The sequence below is a fragment of the Leptonychotes weddellii genome, chromosome 3 (assembly GCF_054177405.1).
Source record: "Leptonychotes weddellii isolate Sample4059 chromosome 3, ASM5417740v2, whole genome shotgun sequence".
NCBI lineage: Eukaryota > Metazoa > Chordata > Mammalia > Carnivora > Phocidae > Leptonychotes > Leptonychotes weddellii.
Window position 1 is genome coordinate 53,382,950 of NC_138371.1, and position 16,355 is coordinate 53,399,304.

Sequence of the window (16,355 nt, forward strand, 5' to 3'; positions counted from 1 at the left end):
GTGGTTCTAGACCAGGCTGTGGAGTTGAGCATCTGGCAAAAGATGGAAATCATAAACAGGTGTATTCAACGTCAACCTCATAATTTGCCCAAGAGTCTCAGTATTTTTGCGCCAAGCAGGATGTGTCTCTTGTCGAGTCAAATCATAATTAAACCATGCTTCTTTTTTCTTTGTAAAAACAATTTTTTCTTGTCATTTAAGTTCTTTCTTATTTCTCCTCTGAAAGGGCTCATGTCACGCAGCCACATGGGACATTGCCATCTGAGCATAGAGTAGGCTGGTTTAGTTGGTTTAGTTCACTATCACTGCTTTTAGTACTTGGTGTAACAAACAAAAAAAGAATCCTTTGTTGGTTATATTTTTTTCTGTGTAAGTAGAATTGCTTAATAGAAGAAAAGGAACTAGAACAACTGTTACTAAATGACCCAAAAGCAGAAGTTGAGTTCATTTCACATGAATATTCAAGTGTTTCAGCCACGTACTCTGGTCTTGGCAGCTTGGAATTGGGGAAGGCCTGAACTGTGTCGTGCAAAGTCAGAAGTGAAGGTCTATGAGCCACCAGAGGAAAGTGGGCAGGAGGTAGACGTGTGGAGGTAGTAGCGTTGGGGGTGAATCTCAGAGCAGAACCACTCAGCATGAGCCCCCCTCAGAAACCGAGTTATAATCACGTAACAGACACACACTGCATACTTTCTAATTTCTCAGAACACGTTGTGTTTCAGGAACTTTGTCGAAACTGGCTCTGTGCAAGACCAAACCCCTGACTGGCTGAACAGTAAGATAATTTTCTAGATTGGGGAGCCATTTGGCATCTGAAAGTCTTGAAAATACCCGTATTATGAAATAGCTTAGAGTCTGGGACAGAGGTTACGGTTTTAACAATATGCACTTAAATGTGAATTGTTATCATTGGTTGGACAGATATCAAATTTATCCAACACAGAGTTCCTAGCCTCTTTTATCCCCATAAAAGCCATAAATATAGTGCCAAGTGGGAAATAAAGGTTGCTGGGTGAGTGGTAAAACAGCCAATTGTTTCTCTGGCAAAGGGAATTTTCACAATTCGTTCATGTGCCGCTGAATTAACGCAAAGACTTGCTGTTGGCTATTAATTATCCCCTACACAAACTTGGTATCTGTTTTTCATCCTGATAAAAGAGCAGTTGTGATTGTAGTTCTTGGAGGAAGATGGTACCTGACAGAGAACAGCCCTGCCAGGTAGGGCCAGAGTTTTCACAGGGGGAGGTTTGTTACACAGAAAGGATTTGGGAGTGGTATTTTATCACATTCTACCTCAGAAAATTAAGTTTTCTGATTGCTTCTGTTGTTAAAACGCAAGTGTGGTAAATATGTGTAAGGCCCTCATTTCTGCGTACTCCGTGCCGAACCCACTGTGAGGTTCCCCCAAAGGAGAAGGCTCTGCCTTTGTTCTCAACATGTTTGCCATCTGGCTGGGGGGGGAGGGGCGGTTATAGCAATAGCTACCTACCTATGGTTCATGACTCTTATTAGCAAGACGATCCATCTAAATTTGACAAAGGCATTGCTCCAATTTGAGGGCTTTAAAAAAAAAAAACATCTCAGGCCAATGAAGATTATTAAAAGCACTTGCAACCACTTGCTCAGACCGGTAACCAGTTTCTTTGACCTGGTGACCAAAGATTTTTAGAAGTAATTCTTTGTGTCGTGAGGCTGAGCTGCTTATTTTCATAGTATCTCCATCTCCTAGCTTGCTTGTGATGAAGAGAGCTTGCACGCTTCCCTGCTGTCCTCTTCTTGCCAGAAACAATGAGGACACCATGGCCTGTCCAACTCTCTTGTCTGTTCAACTGAGACACAAGTCGGTGCTCAACTCTTTTTTGTTTTGTTTTTGTTTTTGTTTGCTTGTTTGGTTTTTGTTTTTCTGTGCTCAACTCTTACCTAGGTCACCAGTCAGAGCCCCCAGGTCCTCCCTAGTGAGTTCTTCAGTCACCGGCTGGTCTCAGAGTCTCTGGTCCCTCTACCTCCAGGTCCTCCCACACAACAGAGCCAGACTAATCGTTCTCAATGATGGCTTCCTCCTTATCAGGCCCCTCCTTAGGAATTTATTTAGCCATCATGCACAGAACTGAATGCAAGCTCCTCACCCTAGAATTTTCAGCCTTCCTCAGCTCCACCGGGCTTGGATGATCTCAGCGCCTACGCCTTGCTACAGTGAGCACTGCTCCTCTCCGGTGTCTGCTCTTCTTTCCTCTTCCACTTTCTCGTTTTCCCTTTCCCCCCCTTTGCTCTCTATCCTTATACTGATCTCCTTGCCTTTGTTTGTACCGTTTCTCATTTTCTCAATAGACATGGAGCTTCTCCCTATACTGGGCAGTGTTTTGGGCCCTGGGGATACACACTCAGCAATTTGGATGACACCATCTCCTGTTTTCCCTCAGGCCAAGCACACACTGCCCTCAAGAGCCAATTCGAACCTCAGCATCCCAAAGGTCTCCTGACTGACTCCTTTGGACAATGAAGCCAGCCAAGTATAATGGTTAGGAGCAGAAGCTTGGGAATCAGATAAATCTCGGTTGGAATTTTTGCTCTGCAGCAAGCATGTGGCATACTAGGCAAGGTATGCAACCTATTTTTTTTTTTTTAAGATTTTATTTATGTATTTGAGAAAGAGAGAGAGAGAGCACGAGAAGGGGGAGGGTTGGAGGGAGAAGCAGACTCCCCGCTGAGCAGGGAGCCCGGGGAGGTGCTCGATCCCTGGATTCAGCCTAAGGCAGCTTAACCAACTGAGCCACCCAGGCGTCCCCGGTACACAACCTTTGCAAGCCTTCTAGTGCCTTGTCTATCAAGTGGGGATCGTAGTTCGTTGTGGGCTTGTCCAGAGAGTGGAGAAAGGGAGCGGTCCTTGGTGGTGTTGCCCTTATTATCTTTCTCTTCTCTCAAGCTTCGGCGGGCAAGTGGTGCCCGGTTACTTAAGAACAAGTGAATATTGCTTGCAGTGCTTTTGTGTGTCTCATGAAACTCCTTCCTCGCTGAGCAGCACGTAACACGTGCGTGTGAATGTATGGACAGTCAGACCACACTTGGCTGTCTCGTCTCTTCTGCTGGATCCCCAATTCCTCAGGGACATTGGCTTCTGGCTGTCTTTTTAGACGACCTCCCCCCATCATGACGGACTCTTTCTGTGAACTGAAAGCCATCGAGCGAGATGGAGGTCTCTTGTTTGATCTGAGGCTAATGGGAGAGGGAAACTTTTACAAACCGGAGGGTGCCTGAATTTTCAGCTAGTGTTAAGCGGCCATAACAAAGTATAACCCATGGCTTCAATTTGGTCTGTCAAAGATGGAATTAAAAGTAAATTTGAAGTTTCACAACATAGTTCTCTCTATTACGGGTGCTGCTGTGCATTAAAATCGTCTGTGTGAGGCTCATTGGGATGGGCAGAGATTCAATCACTGCTAATGGCTTAAGGAAATGGGGTGGTGAGAATTAGGGTCATCCATCCCAATTGGGGCAAGAAAGAGAAGCAGGAAATGTGTTTTTCAATCTTGACATCTTGCCAGCTGGAGCTAGAAGGAAATGTTTTTCTGAACTCATTGAGCAGCCTACTCACAAATCATAGAGATAGCGGCATTCAGTGAGAATAGATATAATTTTTATGTGGTCTAGCTAAAGACTTGCACCACCCACTCAGAGTTGTACAGAGCACTCCTTAGGGACCCTTGAAACTATACCACCCCAAGAGGTGGAAGCCCACTTTAGCAAATGCCATAACTGGCCTTATGCAATGGGGCTACTGACATATTTCCCAGTAACAGGAATTTATTATAAGAGAAATACAATATGCGTATTTAACCATCAATAGGTGGCTAAGATTTCATTTACTTGGTATAATATTTAGGTGTGGTATCTGGTTTTGCATATTGATGTTAAATAGTCTTAAAAAGAATGAATATTCTGAACAGGTTACAAACCAACTTTGTCGTCTTTTTTTGACATGATCTCATCTGGTTCTTATGACAACCCCTGGGACAAGGTTCTGGGTAGAAAATTGTCGTCATGTTACAGGTGGAGAAAGAGAGAGGTTAAATGCTCAAGGTCACCAAGCCTCTAAGTAGGAGAGCCAGGATAAGAGTCCTAGTGGCCATTATGTTGTTTATTATTATTATGATGATGATAACGATGATGATTATATTGACTTTCCGACATACTTCTCTGCTTTTTCTTCTCTTCTGTCCTGTACTCAGAGATTTCTGGAATGCGTGTGCCCCTGAGCCGCTTCTGTCTGCCCTGGGCTGGGGAGTAGGGGGTCCCTGACTGGGTCCTTGACTTTCATGGGGGCAGGTAGGGGCTGGAAGCCTGGCCTGGCCTTCCTGGCCCATTTTCCTAGTTTTGCCTGCAGCCAAGCCTGAGTGGGATGGTTAGAACTGGAGCCCTTTCGTGTTTTTCTGGTTTCTAAAAATGAAACAAGGCAAGAAACCCCTGCAGCAGGGAGCCTTAGTTCCAGGCGGGGCGTTCCCTGCCAGGCTTCTCCTGGAGGAGGGTCTGCCTTAAGGCATTCCGTGTCCCCAATCTTGGTATGCGATCACTCTGACCAGTTTTAAAGATATATCACATCCAGTGTCCAGATCTAACTATTGGCTTAGAGAAAAATGCAGTAGGTTACGTGGTTTCATTTCATTAAAAAACAAAAACAAAAAACCTTTCTTATAGTTGGGAGCCGCACATGTTTGCTAATTTATGCTGAAGCTTTATGAAGGGCAGGGCCCTAGCCCCACAGGAGTCAGGCTGGGTGACTTCAGACTGTCAGAGGAGCAGTGGTGACCTGCACTGGGGGACATTTGCTGGTTTGGTCGTGGGGTGCCTTTCGAAAGGGGCCAGGACTCTGGCAGTTCATAATCTGAAAGAGAGATCATTCACTCTCTTTTGGTCTTCTTCGCTTGAATTTGCTTTGGGTGGGAGGGGGGAGGGGAAGGGAAGGAACACACCCCGAATTCCAAGTAATGGAACTTCATTATGTTGGAAGCGCCAAGGTTGCGTGAGTGGGGGAGGGTTTTTAACTGGCTTGCTCCCTGGTAGCTGGAACTCATCCACATTGCACATGTGCATTAATCCTTCAGCCTGTGCTTTTCATGGTTGTTGCTGAGGGCAAGGACCTGAGTTCTGGATGTTCACAAATCAGAACCATGCCAGGGGAAAGCCAGAAACATTTAGGAACTCTCCCCGGAGCATGCAAAATAGTCACCCCCTCTCGTTCAGGCCACTTGACACACTGCCTGGATACAGTGGATACGGTGGACTCCAAAGGCTGCGGGGGAAGGCGTGACTTTGAAAGTCTTTTTAATAGGCTCTAGGAACATGCTTTCCCACATAAACTCGGAGACATCTGGGGAGAGAGAGAGATGGGAAGAAAGATGGGTGGAGGCAGGGAGACCTCCGCAGAGACCGAGCCAGGAGGGCTGCAGCGGCCCTCAGTGTGCCAGAGGAAGGCAGGCGGAGAGCCAAGAAGCTCTGAGCAAAAGCTAAGCGCAGCAGAGTCACTGGCCTAGAAGAGCTGGATGGTGCCCGCCAGTTGCCTCAGCAACAGGGGGTGGGAGGTTGGAACCCCCTGGAGTTCGTTAGAACTCTGGGCTTCAAGGGAGGGACTCCTTATCCTTTCCTAACTGCGGGCTGAGCAGCTGGAGAGTCTGAGGGGCCGTGGTGGTTTGGGGCTTCAGGAACCACTTTCTCCCTGGCTGGCGGAGTCCCCGGCCTTTGTGGGACCTGGGGGTGGGGACTGTGTCACGGCTGCAGCTGTGTGTCTGTCTCTCCGGCTACAATCTGCGTGTAAAATCATACTTGTTCCTGCATCCTAAGCCTTTCAAGATAGATGTGACTTAATTTTTAAGTTGGCCTTTTGCTGACTGGGACGTGTTCCTGTCCGGAGTCTCTGCATCATAGTTTCTGAGTCTCCAGTGTCCTCCACGACTTAAGTTTTTCCCCTCTCCCACGCAGGCAAGAAAGAAACTGAGCATCACGATGCTTCAAGTGTCTCATCTGCCAAGTTCTAAGCGGATCAGGCCCGGGGGAGAGGAGGTGGCCTCATGCACACCAGCTGTGGGCCGCCGCTGCCGGGGGAGGGGGGGGGGGGCCCAGCCTCCCCCATGCCTCGGCACCACCCTCTCTCTTCAGCCCTCTTATTTTTTAAAACTAAACTGCATTCCCGAGGCCGCCATACTCAATTTCCTGGCTCCCAGAAATCTTTGGTGTGAGAGCAGGCAGAGGAATCTCCTGGGGTGTATTTGGAAGGAAGGGAGTAAGCTCAGGGTTGGATAACTTCCACAAGCAGAATCTAAATCAGTGGTTTTTAATCCTGCTGCACAATAGAATCATCTGGGAGCTGTTAAAAAATTGCAACGCCCAGGCCCCGGCCAGAGATTCAATTCAACGGGCCTGGACAAAGGGCTTTTTTTTTTTTTTTTTTAATATTTTATTTATTTATTTGAGAGAGAGAGCACATGAGAGGGGGGAGGGTCAGAGGGAGAAGCAGACTCCCTGCCGAGCAGGGAGCCTGATGCGGGACTCGATCCCGGGACTCCAGGATCATGACCTGAGCCGAAGGCAGTCGCTTAACCGACTGAGCCACCCAGGCGCCCTTTTTTTTTTTTTGACAAAGGTATTTTGGGGAACAGTTCCCAGGCACTTCTGGGATGTGACTAGGGTTGAGAACCCCTGATGTAAAGGTCCCCGTGTGCTACATAACAAGTCCAAACCTTATTTGTCTGCAGGAAACCCCCAAGTCTGGGCCAGTCAGGCAGCTGTGCTTGGTGGTGGAGACCTCGTTCTTCTCTTAATCTACCAGATACATCTTCTACAGAGTTCTAAACTTGAGCGAGGTGGCCCTGGGTAAGAAGAACCCAATAATGGCACAATTATAGTAAGGGAAGCTTTTGGAAAGTCAGCAGAGGAGAGATACAACCTCAGAGCCCTGGGGGGTGGGGGTGGGGAGAGGGAGAGATGAGTTGATTTTTTTCTTTACATCTAAAATAAAACCCAGAGGAGGGTGGGCGGCAGACAAGAGGAGGGAAGAAAGGGAAGTGAAACAGCAGATCGAGTCATGAACGAAAATGAGAGAATCCAGGAGACAACACCCCCGCCCTGCCTCGCACACCTGTTCTTTGAGAATCTCAGGAGGTGGAGCTTTTGACTCAATTAAAATTGCAAGTGGCCTTCCTTGGAAATCTGTCCCAAATCTCTGAATAGCTATGGCTCTGGCAGCTGCTTTGGGACAGTTATTTCAGTGTCCCAGAGGAAAGATATTTTGAGGTTTAGTCCTTGCCAGAAATAAGAAGCCAAGGGAAAAGGAGAAACATTACAGAATTTCCAAAAATATTTTGATAGCAATGCAAAACTTTGTGGAAGCTTAAGGAAGAATTAGAGTACACTCTTATTTTAAAAATGCCTAGTGGACTGGCTTTGCAGTTTGGCTAGTAGATGAGTTCAGTTATCCTGTGTTGTCATCTGCAGAAGGGCCTGTAGGTTCAGTTTGCAGATGTGGGAGTGTCTGTGTATATATGTGTATAGTATGGTTGTATACACTGATTTGTATAGTGATAGTTAGTGTCATGATTTGTATGTATGGAAGAGATAAGGTCTATTTAAGTTTTAAAATAATATGGAACTTCTCCTATTGGGGAAAATGAAGAAAATGACATCAGATCTAAGTCTAGCAGGAAAGTGAAGGACCGAAGGGCTTTAGCTAGTTATTTAAAGTTGGACCATGCATCTCAAGAAACCAAACATGACCCTACCTATCTATGGGCATCAGGGCATCGTTGGCCCTTTCCCATAACTCAGGGGCCTGTCGTGGTCCTGCTGGGAAATAATGTGCTCTGAATGAAGCTTGTGGTTTTCCTCTCCCAATCCTTCTTCCTTCTACCAGCTCCTGCTTCTCTTGCGTGAAAGCAGGAAAAGTCTTAAAGTGTCTAACAGTCTTAGGGGTTAAAGGGCTTTCTTCCTCCCCTGTGGCCTGGCAATAAGACTATTTTATGGGTTCTTATTTTTAATTCGCTTAAGCTATTAGTTGTTGTTCTATAATATTTTATTTGTCATAATGTGCTCATTTTCTCTGGAAGCGCCTGAAGGCTGTGTTGTACAGGGTGCAATTTTAAAAATAAAATAAAATAATGTTAATTATGCCCTGGAGGTTGGCAGATGTGGACTTAAGAATTATTGCATTATGGGGCGCCTGGGTGGCTCAGTTGGTTAAGCGACTGCCTTCGGCTCAGGTCATGATCCTGGAGTCCCGGGATCGAGTCCCGCATCGGGCTCCCTGCTCGGCAGGGAGTCTGCTTCTCCCTTTGACCCTCCCCCCTCTCATGTGCTCTCTCTCATTCTCTCTCTCTCAAATAAATAAATAAAATCTTTTAAAAAAAAAAGAATTATTGCATTATAAGGGTATCCCTCAGTTATGTGCATACTCATAAATATCTGACCATCAGTCAGCTTGTCCGGGCAGCCAAATCTGTAGAATCATTTTGGGTTCAAGGGTACCGAAAGTGCCAAAGTTTTGTTTATCCCAGCAAAAAGGGCTTTATGCAATTTGGGACCAAATAACCAACATTTCCATAGGGGAAAATGAAAGTAGAGGATCTGAGAGAACAAGATTTTCTTAGCAGTCAAACATGGGAGCCCTTTGGAAGGATGGGCAGCTAATACTGATTCTCATTTTGCTCTAGCACTTAGCAATTGAGCAAACAATATCTGCTCCATAAAGGGTGTATTAAAAAATGGGCCCTAGTGGCTTTTTTTCCTCTAATTTTTCCTCAATAAGGAAAATAAATTGTATTTTTTATTTAAAAAAGGAAAGAAAAAAATAAATAAAAAAGAAAGAAAAAGTATTTTTATTCATGGGATTATACCTGTAGGAATTTGTTTCATTTCTTTGAATTTTAAAATAAACATGTAAACCCCCCCAGAGCAGAGTTTTAAGTTCATATTGTTACTAAATTTAAGATTGAGCTTAATTAAGAACGTCTTCAAGTTGAATTGTTAATTGGTAATTATAATTAAAATTTTACACTTCTTCGCAGTTTATAAAAAGCGTTCACATGCTTGCTCACTTAACTTTCACAACGTGGAGAGGAAGATGAGGCAGGTTTTATTATCTCTACTTTGTGGATGGGGAGGCCAAAGCTCAGAAAAGTTAAGGATCTTTCCCCCAGTCATAAAACTGGTACATGAAGCGGGCGCCTGGGTGGCTCAGTTGGTTAAGCGTCCAACTCTTGATTTGGGCTCAGGTCATGATCTCAGGGTCCTGGGATTGAGCCCAGGGACTCCTCGGGCTCCATGCTCAGCGGGGAGTCTGCTTGTGAATCTCTCCCCCTCCCTCTCCCTCCCCTCCCCACTCGTGCGCGTTCTCTCTCTCAAATCAATAAATGAATCTTAAAAAACAAAACTGGTACGTGCAGAATGTAAGTCTTCTGAGTCCAAATCCATGCTTTCCGGAACTGCTAATTAATTAGTTGGTAAGGACTTAGAAGCTAAATAATCATGTACATATGTCTTGGATCATATAGTTTCTTACTAAGTTTTACATTTCGTTAGGGTTCTTTAAGAGAAAATCTCAAATGGTAAGCAAACTCACGCTCCCCAGGGTTTGGGCTCTCCCTGTCCCATATTCCTCAGCCTTGTTGGCTCAGGCAGCTGTTGTTCCTAATTCTGATACTGAATGAGATCTAGAAAAGTTCTCTTTCCTGGTAGTGTAGTCTAGCCCAACTGTGACAACACTGGACCCTCTCAAAATTGGCTCATCCTAGTAAACTGAGAAAACAATTATAAAAACATATACATGGATTAGTTTATGGAACACAGATTTTTAAAATTCTAATTTAACGACATGCAAAGGCCCTTCTCCTCCAAAGACTTAGCTGAAAACAAACTCATTTGGGGCTCAGAGATGCAAATAACAGAGACAAGCAAGATAATGACTTCCAAGAGTTAAGATCTAGAGAAGATGCAAAATTACCACAAGGACTGACAGATGATTCAAGGATTTTTGTTCTGGTTAATGATGGATCCCACACATAGGCACGCAACACACGCTGTTGAATGATGAATACTTTAAACTTGCGATAAACTAAATAAGCAATAGGAAATTATCTAATTTATCTAACTGTGTTCACCCTAAAATTACCCCTGTGTCCTAGGGCTGGTATCTGAGCAGTAGTGGTTAATTCAGAATCACTAGCTAAGCTGCTCTCCATGGAGCCACTCATTGGCCTGGCCTTTCCTACTACTACTTGCACGTTTTTGACTCTTGCCCGTGGAATGGTTCGTCTGACATTTATGACTCCGTCCACCATCAGTTAGTAAACATACCCAGAATAACCTTACTGTAACAGTTCAGTCATTAAGCTAAAATGGTCAGCAAGAATCATGCAGTCTTCTAGAGACGTTGATTGTAGAGAACTAAGGGTGTGTTGATGTGTGGGCGGATATGTAAGTAAGTAAATATTCAACTGAGAAGAAAAGGAGAAAAAGAGAATGCTGCCATGTTTCTGCGTGTCCCTCTCCCTGCTAATCAGGCTCAGATCCCTTTGAAAATACTCTGCTGGTGTTCTACTCTGAAAACAGACTTACCACATAAAATGATTCATTGACATCATTTTACATGTCGCGATGGCAGCCAGGGTTCTTGGAACACAGGAAAAGCCTGACACAAATAGGAAATAAACCAAATAGGGTCATAGGGCTAGAAGAATATCTGGCAGCCCTGTAGAAGGTGGAGGAGCCAACGGGAGCTCTGAACTGTGGTCCAGCCACACCCCCTCTGAGGCTGAGGCAGGGCGGCATCTTGTCTTGTCAGGGCTCTCCTTCACACAGGTTCAGGCTGCTCTCTCTCTGGTTTCTCTCCTCCTTAGAATGCAGTCCCATAGCCTGATGATTTTGCTCTTCTGCTTTGTTCCTACTAGCAGTTGTTTTTTTTGATTTTCTACCAAACCCTGTTCTACCCAGGCCTGTGTCTTCTCAAGAAAGATGTCCTGGTGAGTGAGCTGTTCGAAGCACTGAACACATGGGTTAGCCCCAGGTGTTCCTCCCCAGAGGCCCATGGGGTTCCGTAGTTTGGGTTCTAGGTGACCTTTGCCCTCCAAGCAGTTTACAACCGACCAAACAGATAAGGCAGGTAATTTATGCATGATGCATAAAGAAGTACATCAATTGGCTGGCAATATAAAGTATAAGGAATACATTTTAAATGCATAATTTACAAGGATATAGGGCCAGTTGCTTTTAGTAAAGAGGATAAAAAGTTCTGGCAGATAGGATGGATTTGCAAATTTGTTCATTCCCTCATCCAGTGGAACTAAGTCAATATGCTATGTTGGACACCGTAAGAGAGAGAAAATGGGGGTAAGACGTGATTCTTACTCTCAAAGGTTATGGTTTGTAGAAGAGACATGATACATGCACACAGATCTAAAACACAAGGTAAAAAGTGTTGTCACAAGAGGTACACAAACAAGGTGGAGGCAAGGGAGCAGTGACTTCTGGGGGGGGTGGAGGTGGAGGCCTTTGAGGTGGGCTTGAAGCATAGGTGGATTTCATGTTTCTATGTAACCAGAGCTTTGCCAGGTCACGGATGCCTCAAGGTAAAAATAAGTCATATTCCCTGAAAAAACAGTGTTTTTCTGGTTTTGCCCATGTCTGTCATTACGGCATTCTCAAAATCTTATAAAATCTGCTTGCTCAATGTTTTCTTGGCAGTTGCCAGTTCTTAGCCTTTTGAGGATCCTATCCTCTTTTCAAAATCTGAGAAACTGATAGAACCTTTACCAGAAAAACATGTATGCCCAGGAAGTCGCACGCAATTTTCAGAAGTTTATGGGACCCCTGTAGCCTATTCTTGGATTCCTAGGAAGCATGGTCTCCGGTTTAAGAATGCCGGATGCAGGCAGGCCCTGAAGTGTTGGAAGCCATGGGTGTTCAGAGCTCTGGGAACTCCCAGGTACAGAAGCCACCCTGTGTTCTCTGGAGTCCTCAGTGCCCCTGGTGCAGGCTGATCTATATAAATCTCAAGGCCAGTTTTGGAGCCAAAGCAGTGCTCCTTGCTAGTGTGCATTCATTTGTGTACATGGCTAGAGAAACACCCCCCACGCCAGAATTTGTGGAGGGTACACATATTTTTTACTGTTTCCCTGGTGATTCTGATACCTGTGAGGTATCCCCCATACCCACTGCCTTAGGATGTTGTTTTCTATGAGCTTCCTCCAACCCTCATGCTGAGAGACTGCTGGCAAGCCCATCAGACATGCCCAGACGAATCTGAATCCTGGCTCAGAGCCCAGCTTGGGCTCAAGCTGGGACATCCCTCCACTCCCCTTCCATGCTGAATTAATATTGAAACTGGATGGCAAAATAAGGTCACCAACAAGGAAACTCTAGAAAGCAGGCAGTTTACAAGTCTTAAAGAAAATGTTTTTTTATTTTTTTTAAGATTTTATTTATTTGAGAGAGAGAGAGCACGAGTGGGGGAGTGGGGGTGGGGGAGTTGGGGGAGGGGCAGAGGGAGAGGGAGAGGTAGACTCCCTGCTGGGCAGGGAGCCTGACTCAGGGCTCCATCCCAGGACCCTGAGACCATGACCTGAGTCGAAGGCAGATGCTTAACTAACTGAGCCACCCAGGCGCCCCAAGAAAATATTTCTATAACACAGCCTCATTGAGCAGGAGCTGGGCTCGGGCCTTTTCGAACCAGGGGTGTGACCTGGGGTTGCTGGCTGAATGTTGAGTTGTTCTGATGTACAGCTTCAGACTTAGACCAGCTTCTGGGAGTAGTGAGTATGTTGGGGTGAAAACCATATCCCATTTTCTGATTTTTATACCCTTTAACATCAGTTTGGTATCTCCCTCAGGACAGATGACCTGGTGGGCAGAGTAAGCATGTGCTTATAACACTCTCCTCCCAGTTCCTGTTCCCACCCTAATCAAGGCCATAGGGCTCTTGTCTCTATCGAGGGCCCCTTCTCAACTGGAAAGGGTGAATCAGGCAGAACCATAAGCACCCCTTTATTTCTGGAGGGCAGACTGCATCTCTGAAGACTTGGGACAAACACCTTGTTCATAGACCCCAGCACTTCCCGAGAAGGATCACATTTCTCACAGTTACTGACAAATACCCACTCTATCTGGTTATTGGATCAGGCACTTCAGAGAGGTACCATTTATGGTGAATTTGTGGCAGGGAGGCATACTGGGGAATGTGTGAGGAGGAGGCCTTCCCCAGGCCCTTGGATTCACGACACAAAAGTGCGAATGTTTACTGTCCATGAACCAGGCCTTCTTCTTGCCTTAAGTTTTTCTTTTTTATTTGTTTCTTTTTTCTTGGCTTAAGTTTAATGTAAAACTTGAGCCATCTTACATGTTTTCATAAAAAAAAAAAAAAAAAAGAGGAGGAAGGCTTTTAAATCTTTCTGGTTCTTACTTTCAGTCCTGGCATTTGCCCTAAAATTGTTGTGACTTTAGACGTCCTAAAATGGAGGCAAGGAGAAGGGGAAATAGGAAGAGAACTCCTGGCCCCCCTGAGCCAGGCTCTCCTCCGTGTTCAGAGGGAGCTGGGAGACCAGGGAAGGCTTGGAGGCAGGGGTACTCATACGAGGTGGGCTGGGGATCCCCACTGGGGAAAGCCCTAAAGCTATTAAAACAGACGATTTTTGAGGTTTGGGAGCTGAATTGTCTTAAAAGACTTTTTTTTTTTTTTTTAAACTGAGTTTTTACTATCTTTGGAATTTATTTCCTTGGAAGCCAGTGGCAGCCCAGATTTGGCAGCATTCAGGGCAGTGGGCTTTTTAATTTGTTTTATTTCTTTTTTCTCTCCTAAAGCTTGGTCCTGTGAGGACTCAGGTTATTGCCTCATTAGGAAAAGGAGCATATCAACCTTTGCTGGAATTACTGTGCTGCAGGATTCCTAGACTCACTGAGCTGCCCCGAACAGGAACAACCAGGATGCAGGACTGAACTCATAAAAACATAAAACATAAAAACAAACCCAAACAAACAAAAAACCAAAAACACCTACCAAAGGCAGAAAACAAATGAGAACACTTCATACCTCTGAAAATCTAAACATCATTAAAAAGCAAATGAAAAATAAATATTTGAAACTCATACAAGAGAAGTTTAATGTCCTTAATGCTCATTTTTATTTTTATTAAAGAGATTTTATTTATTTATTTGACAGAGAGAGACAGCGAGAGAGGAAACACAAGCAGGGGGAGGGGAGAGGGAGAAGCAGACTCCCCCCTGAGCAGGAAGCCCAATGTGGGGCTCCATCCCAGGACCCTAGAACCATGACCTGAGCTGAAGGCAGAGGCTTAACAACTGAGCCACCCAGGCGCCCTAATGCGCACTTTTAAATCAATAAGAAAATGATGAACGCCTTGAGAGGAAGTTGGATTTTAAAGGATACAAGCAAGCAGTGCACAGTATAAGAAATATACAAATGGCACTAACCATATAAAAATGCTCACCCTAGCAGAAACAGACCTAGAAACACAGAGAACAGACTGGTGGTTGCCAGAGGGAAGGGGGCAGTTGGGCAAAGTGGGCAAAGGGGAGTGGGAGGTCCAGGCTTCCAGTTATGGGATGAGAGGCACAGCATAAGGAATAAGTCAATGGTATTGTAATGGCATTGTATGTTGACGGATGGTGGCTACTCTAGTGATGAGCATAGCATAACTTCTAATAGAGATGTTGAATCACTATGGTGTATAACTGAAACTAATGTAAAATTGCGTGTCAACTACACTTCAGTAATCATATAAAAAAATGGTCACCCTCACTAGTAATCAAGGAAATGTAACTTTAAAAAATGCCATATTTTTTATTATCAAATTGGCAAAGATGAAAAATAAAAATAAAATCTGAGTTGTGAGGGGCGCCTGGGTGGCTCAGTCGGTTAAGCATCTGCCTTCAGCTCAGGTCATGATCTCAGGGTCCTGGGATCAAGCCCCTTGTTGGGCTCCCTGCTCAGAGGGGGTCTGCTTCTCCCTCTCCCTCCCTCCCTCCCTCTTTCTCAAATAAATAAATAAAATCTTAAAAAAAATGAGTTGGCGAGGGGCACCTGACTGGCTCAGTCAGTAGAGTATGCAACTCTTTATCTTGGGGTCCTGAGTTCGAGCCCCAAGTTGGGGATAGAGTTTACTTAAAAAAAAAACTGAGTTGGTGAGTATGTGGAGGAATGGGTACTTAATTTGGTAAGTTGCTAGCGTGTGCATAAATTGGTAAAATCATTCTGGAGGGCAGTTTGGTGGTGCATATCAGAGGCCTTCAAATTGTGTATACCCTTTGGTACAGTGAGTCTACTTTAATGAATTTGATCTTAGGAAATGATTATGGCTCTGTATAAATATTTAGCCACAAGGATGTTAAGTGATACACCTATACTATATTTTGCAGGTATTAAAAATGATGTCATAGATGTTTAATTATATAAAAGGGTATTGATGGTGTATCAAATTTTAAGTTAATTAAAATGAGCATATAACGGTATAATCCAATTTGTGTAAAAGATGATGCAATGGATAGAAAAAACAAGACTAACAGCATATACAAAAAGCTAATAGTTGTAACTAGTGGTTTTCCTAGGGCGGTGGGATTATGGGTGATTTGATTTTCTTCCTTTTCATTTTTTCTCTTTTCTAAATTTTCTACAAAGATATATTTTCTTTTCATAACTAGAAAAAATACACCTTCCTAGCTTTGTTTAGCCAAATGGTGGGATAGTTTTTACCCTCCGAGGACAGTACCAATGGAAAAGCCTCATGACTTCAAAGGTAACTTGGGTAATGAGCCCCGACTTCTCTGTCATTTTCAAAGTTTAAATAAGAATTTTTTGAATTTGAAGCAATTTGACTTTGCCCCTCGTAGAATAGTAATGTGAGAACTGTATCTAGAATAAAAAATTCACTCTAACTCTTGGACAAGTGATTTTTTCTTCTTTTAAAAATTAAAGTGATGTTCTGAGAAATTTAAAGTCCACCATGGCTAATGTAACCAAGAAAATAAGCACTGACATTTGTAGAATTTAAAAATTAATTAGGGCCCCAAAGCTCCTGACACCAGTCTAAACATGAGAAAAACATCAGACAAATCCAAATTGACATCCTACAAAATACTTTATAATTACTCGTCAAAAGAGTCAAGGTCATGAGAAATGAGGAAAGAAAGAGAAACTGTCACAGGCCAGAGAACACCAAGACACGACAACTAAACACGGTGTGGTATCCTGAATCAGATCCTGGAACAGGAAAGAAGGACATTAGTGGAAAAACTGGTGAAATCTAAATAAAGTCTGGAGTTCGGTTGGTGGTAACTCCCCAGTGTTGGTTTCTTACTGTTGA

General features: G+C 44.3%; 1 protein-coding gene across 1 annotated transcript in view; it reads left to right on the forward strand.

The window, feature by feature from the left end:
* Nucleotides 1-2,565: 2,565 nt before the first annotated feature.
* SP3 (Sp3 transcription factor) overlaps nt 2,566-16,355 on the forward strand; it is an 81,257-nt gene continuing 67,467 nt past the window's right edge. Inside the window, exon 1 of the mRNA XM_081814154.1 lies at nt 2,566-2,599. Within this exon, the coding sequence (XP_081670280.1) occupies nt 2,581-2,599 (19 nt within the window). The 5' untranslated portion in view covers nt 2,566-2,580. The remainder of the gene's footprint in view (nt 2,600-16,355) is intronic.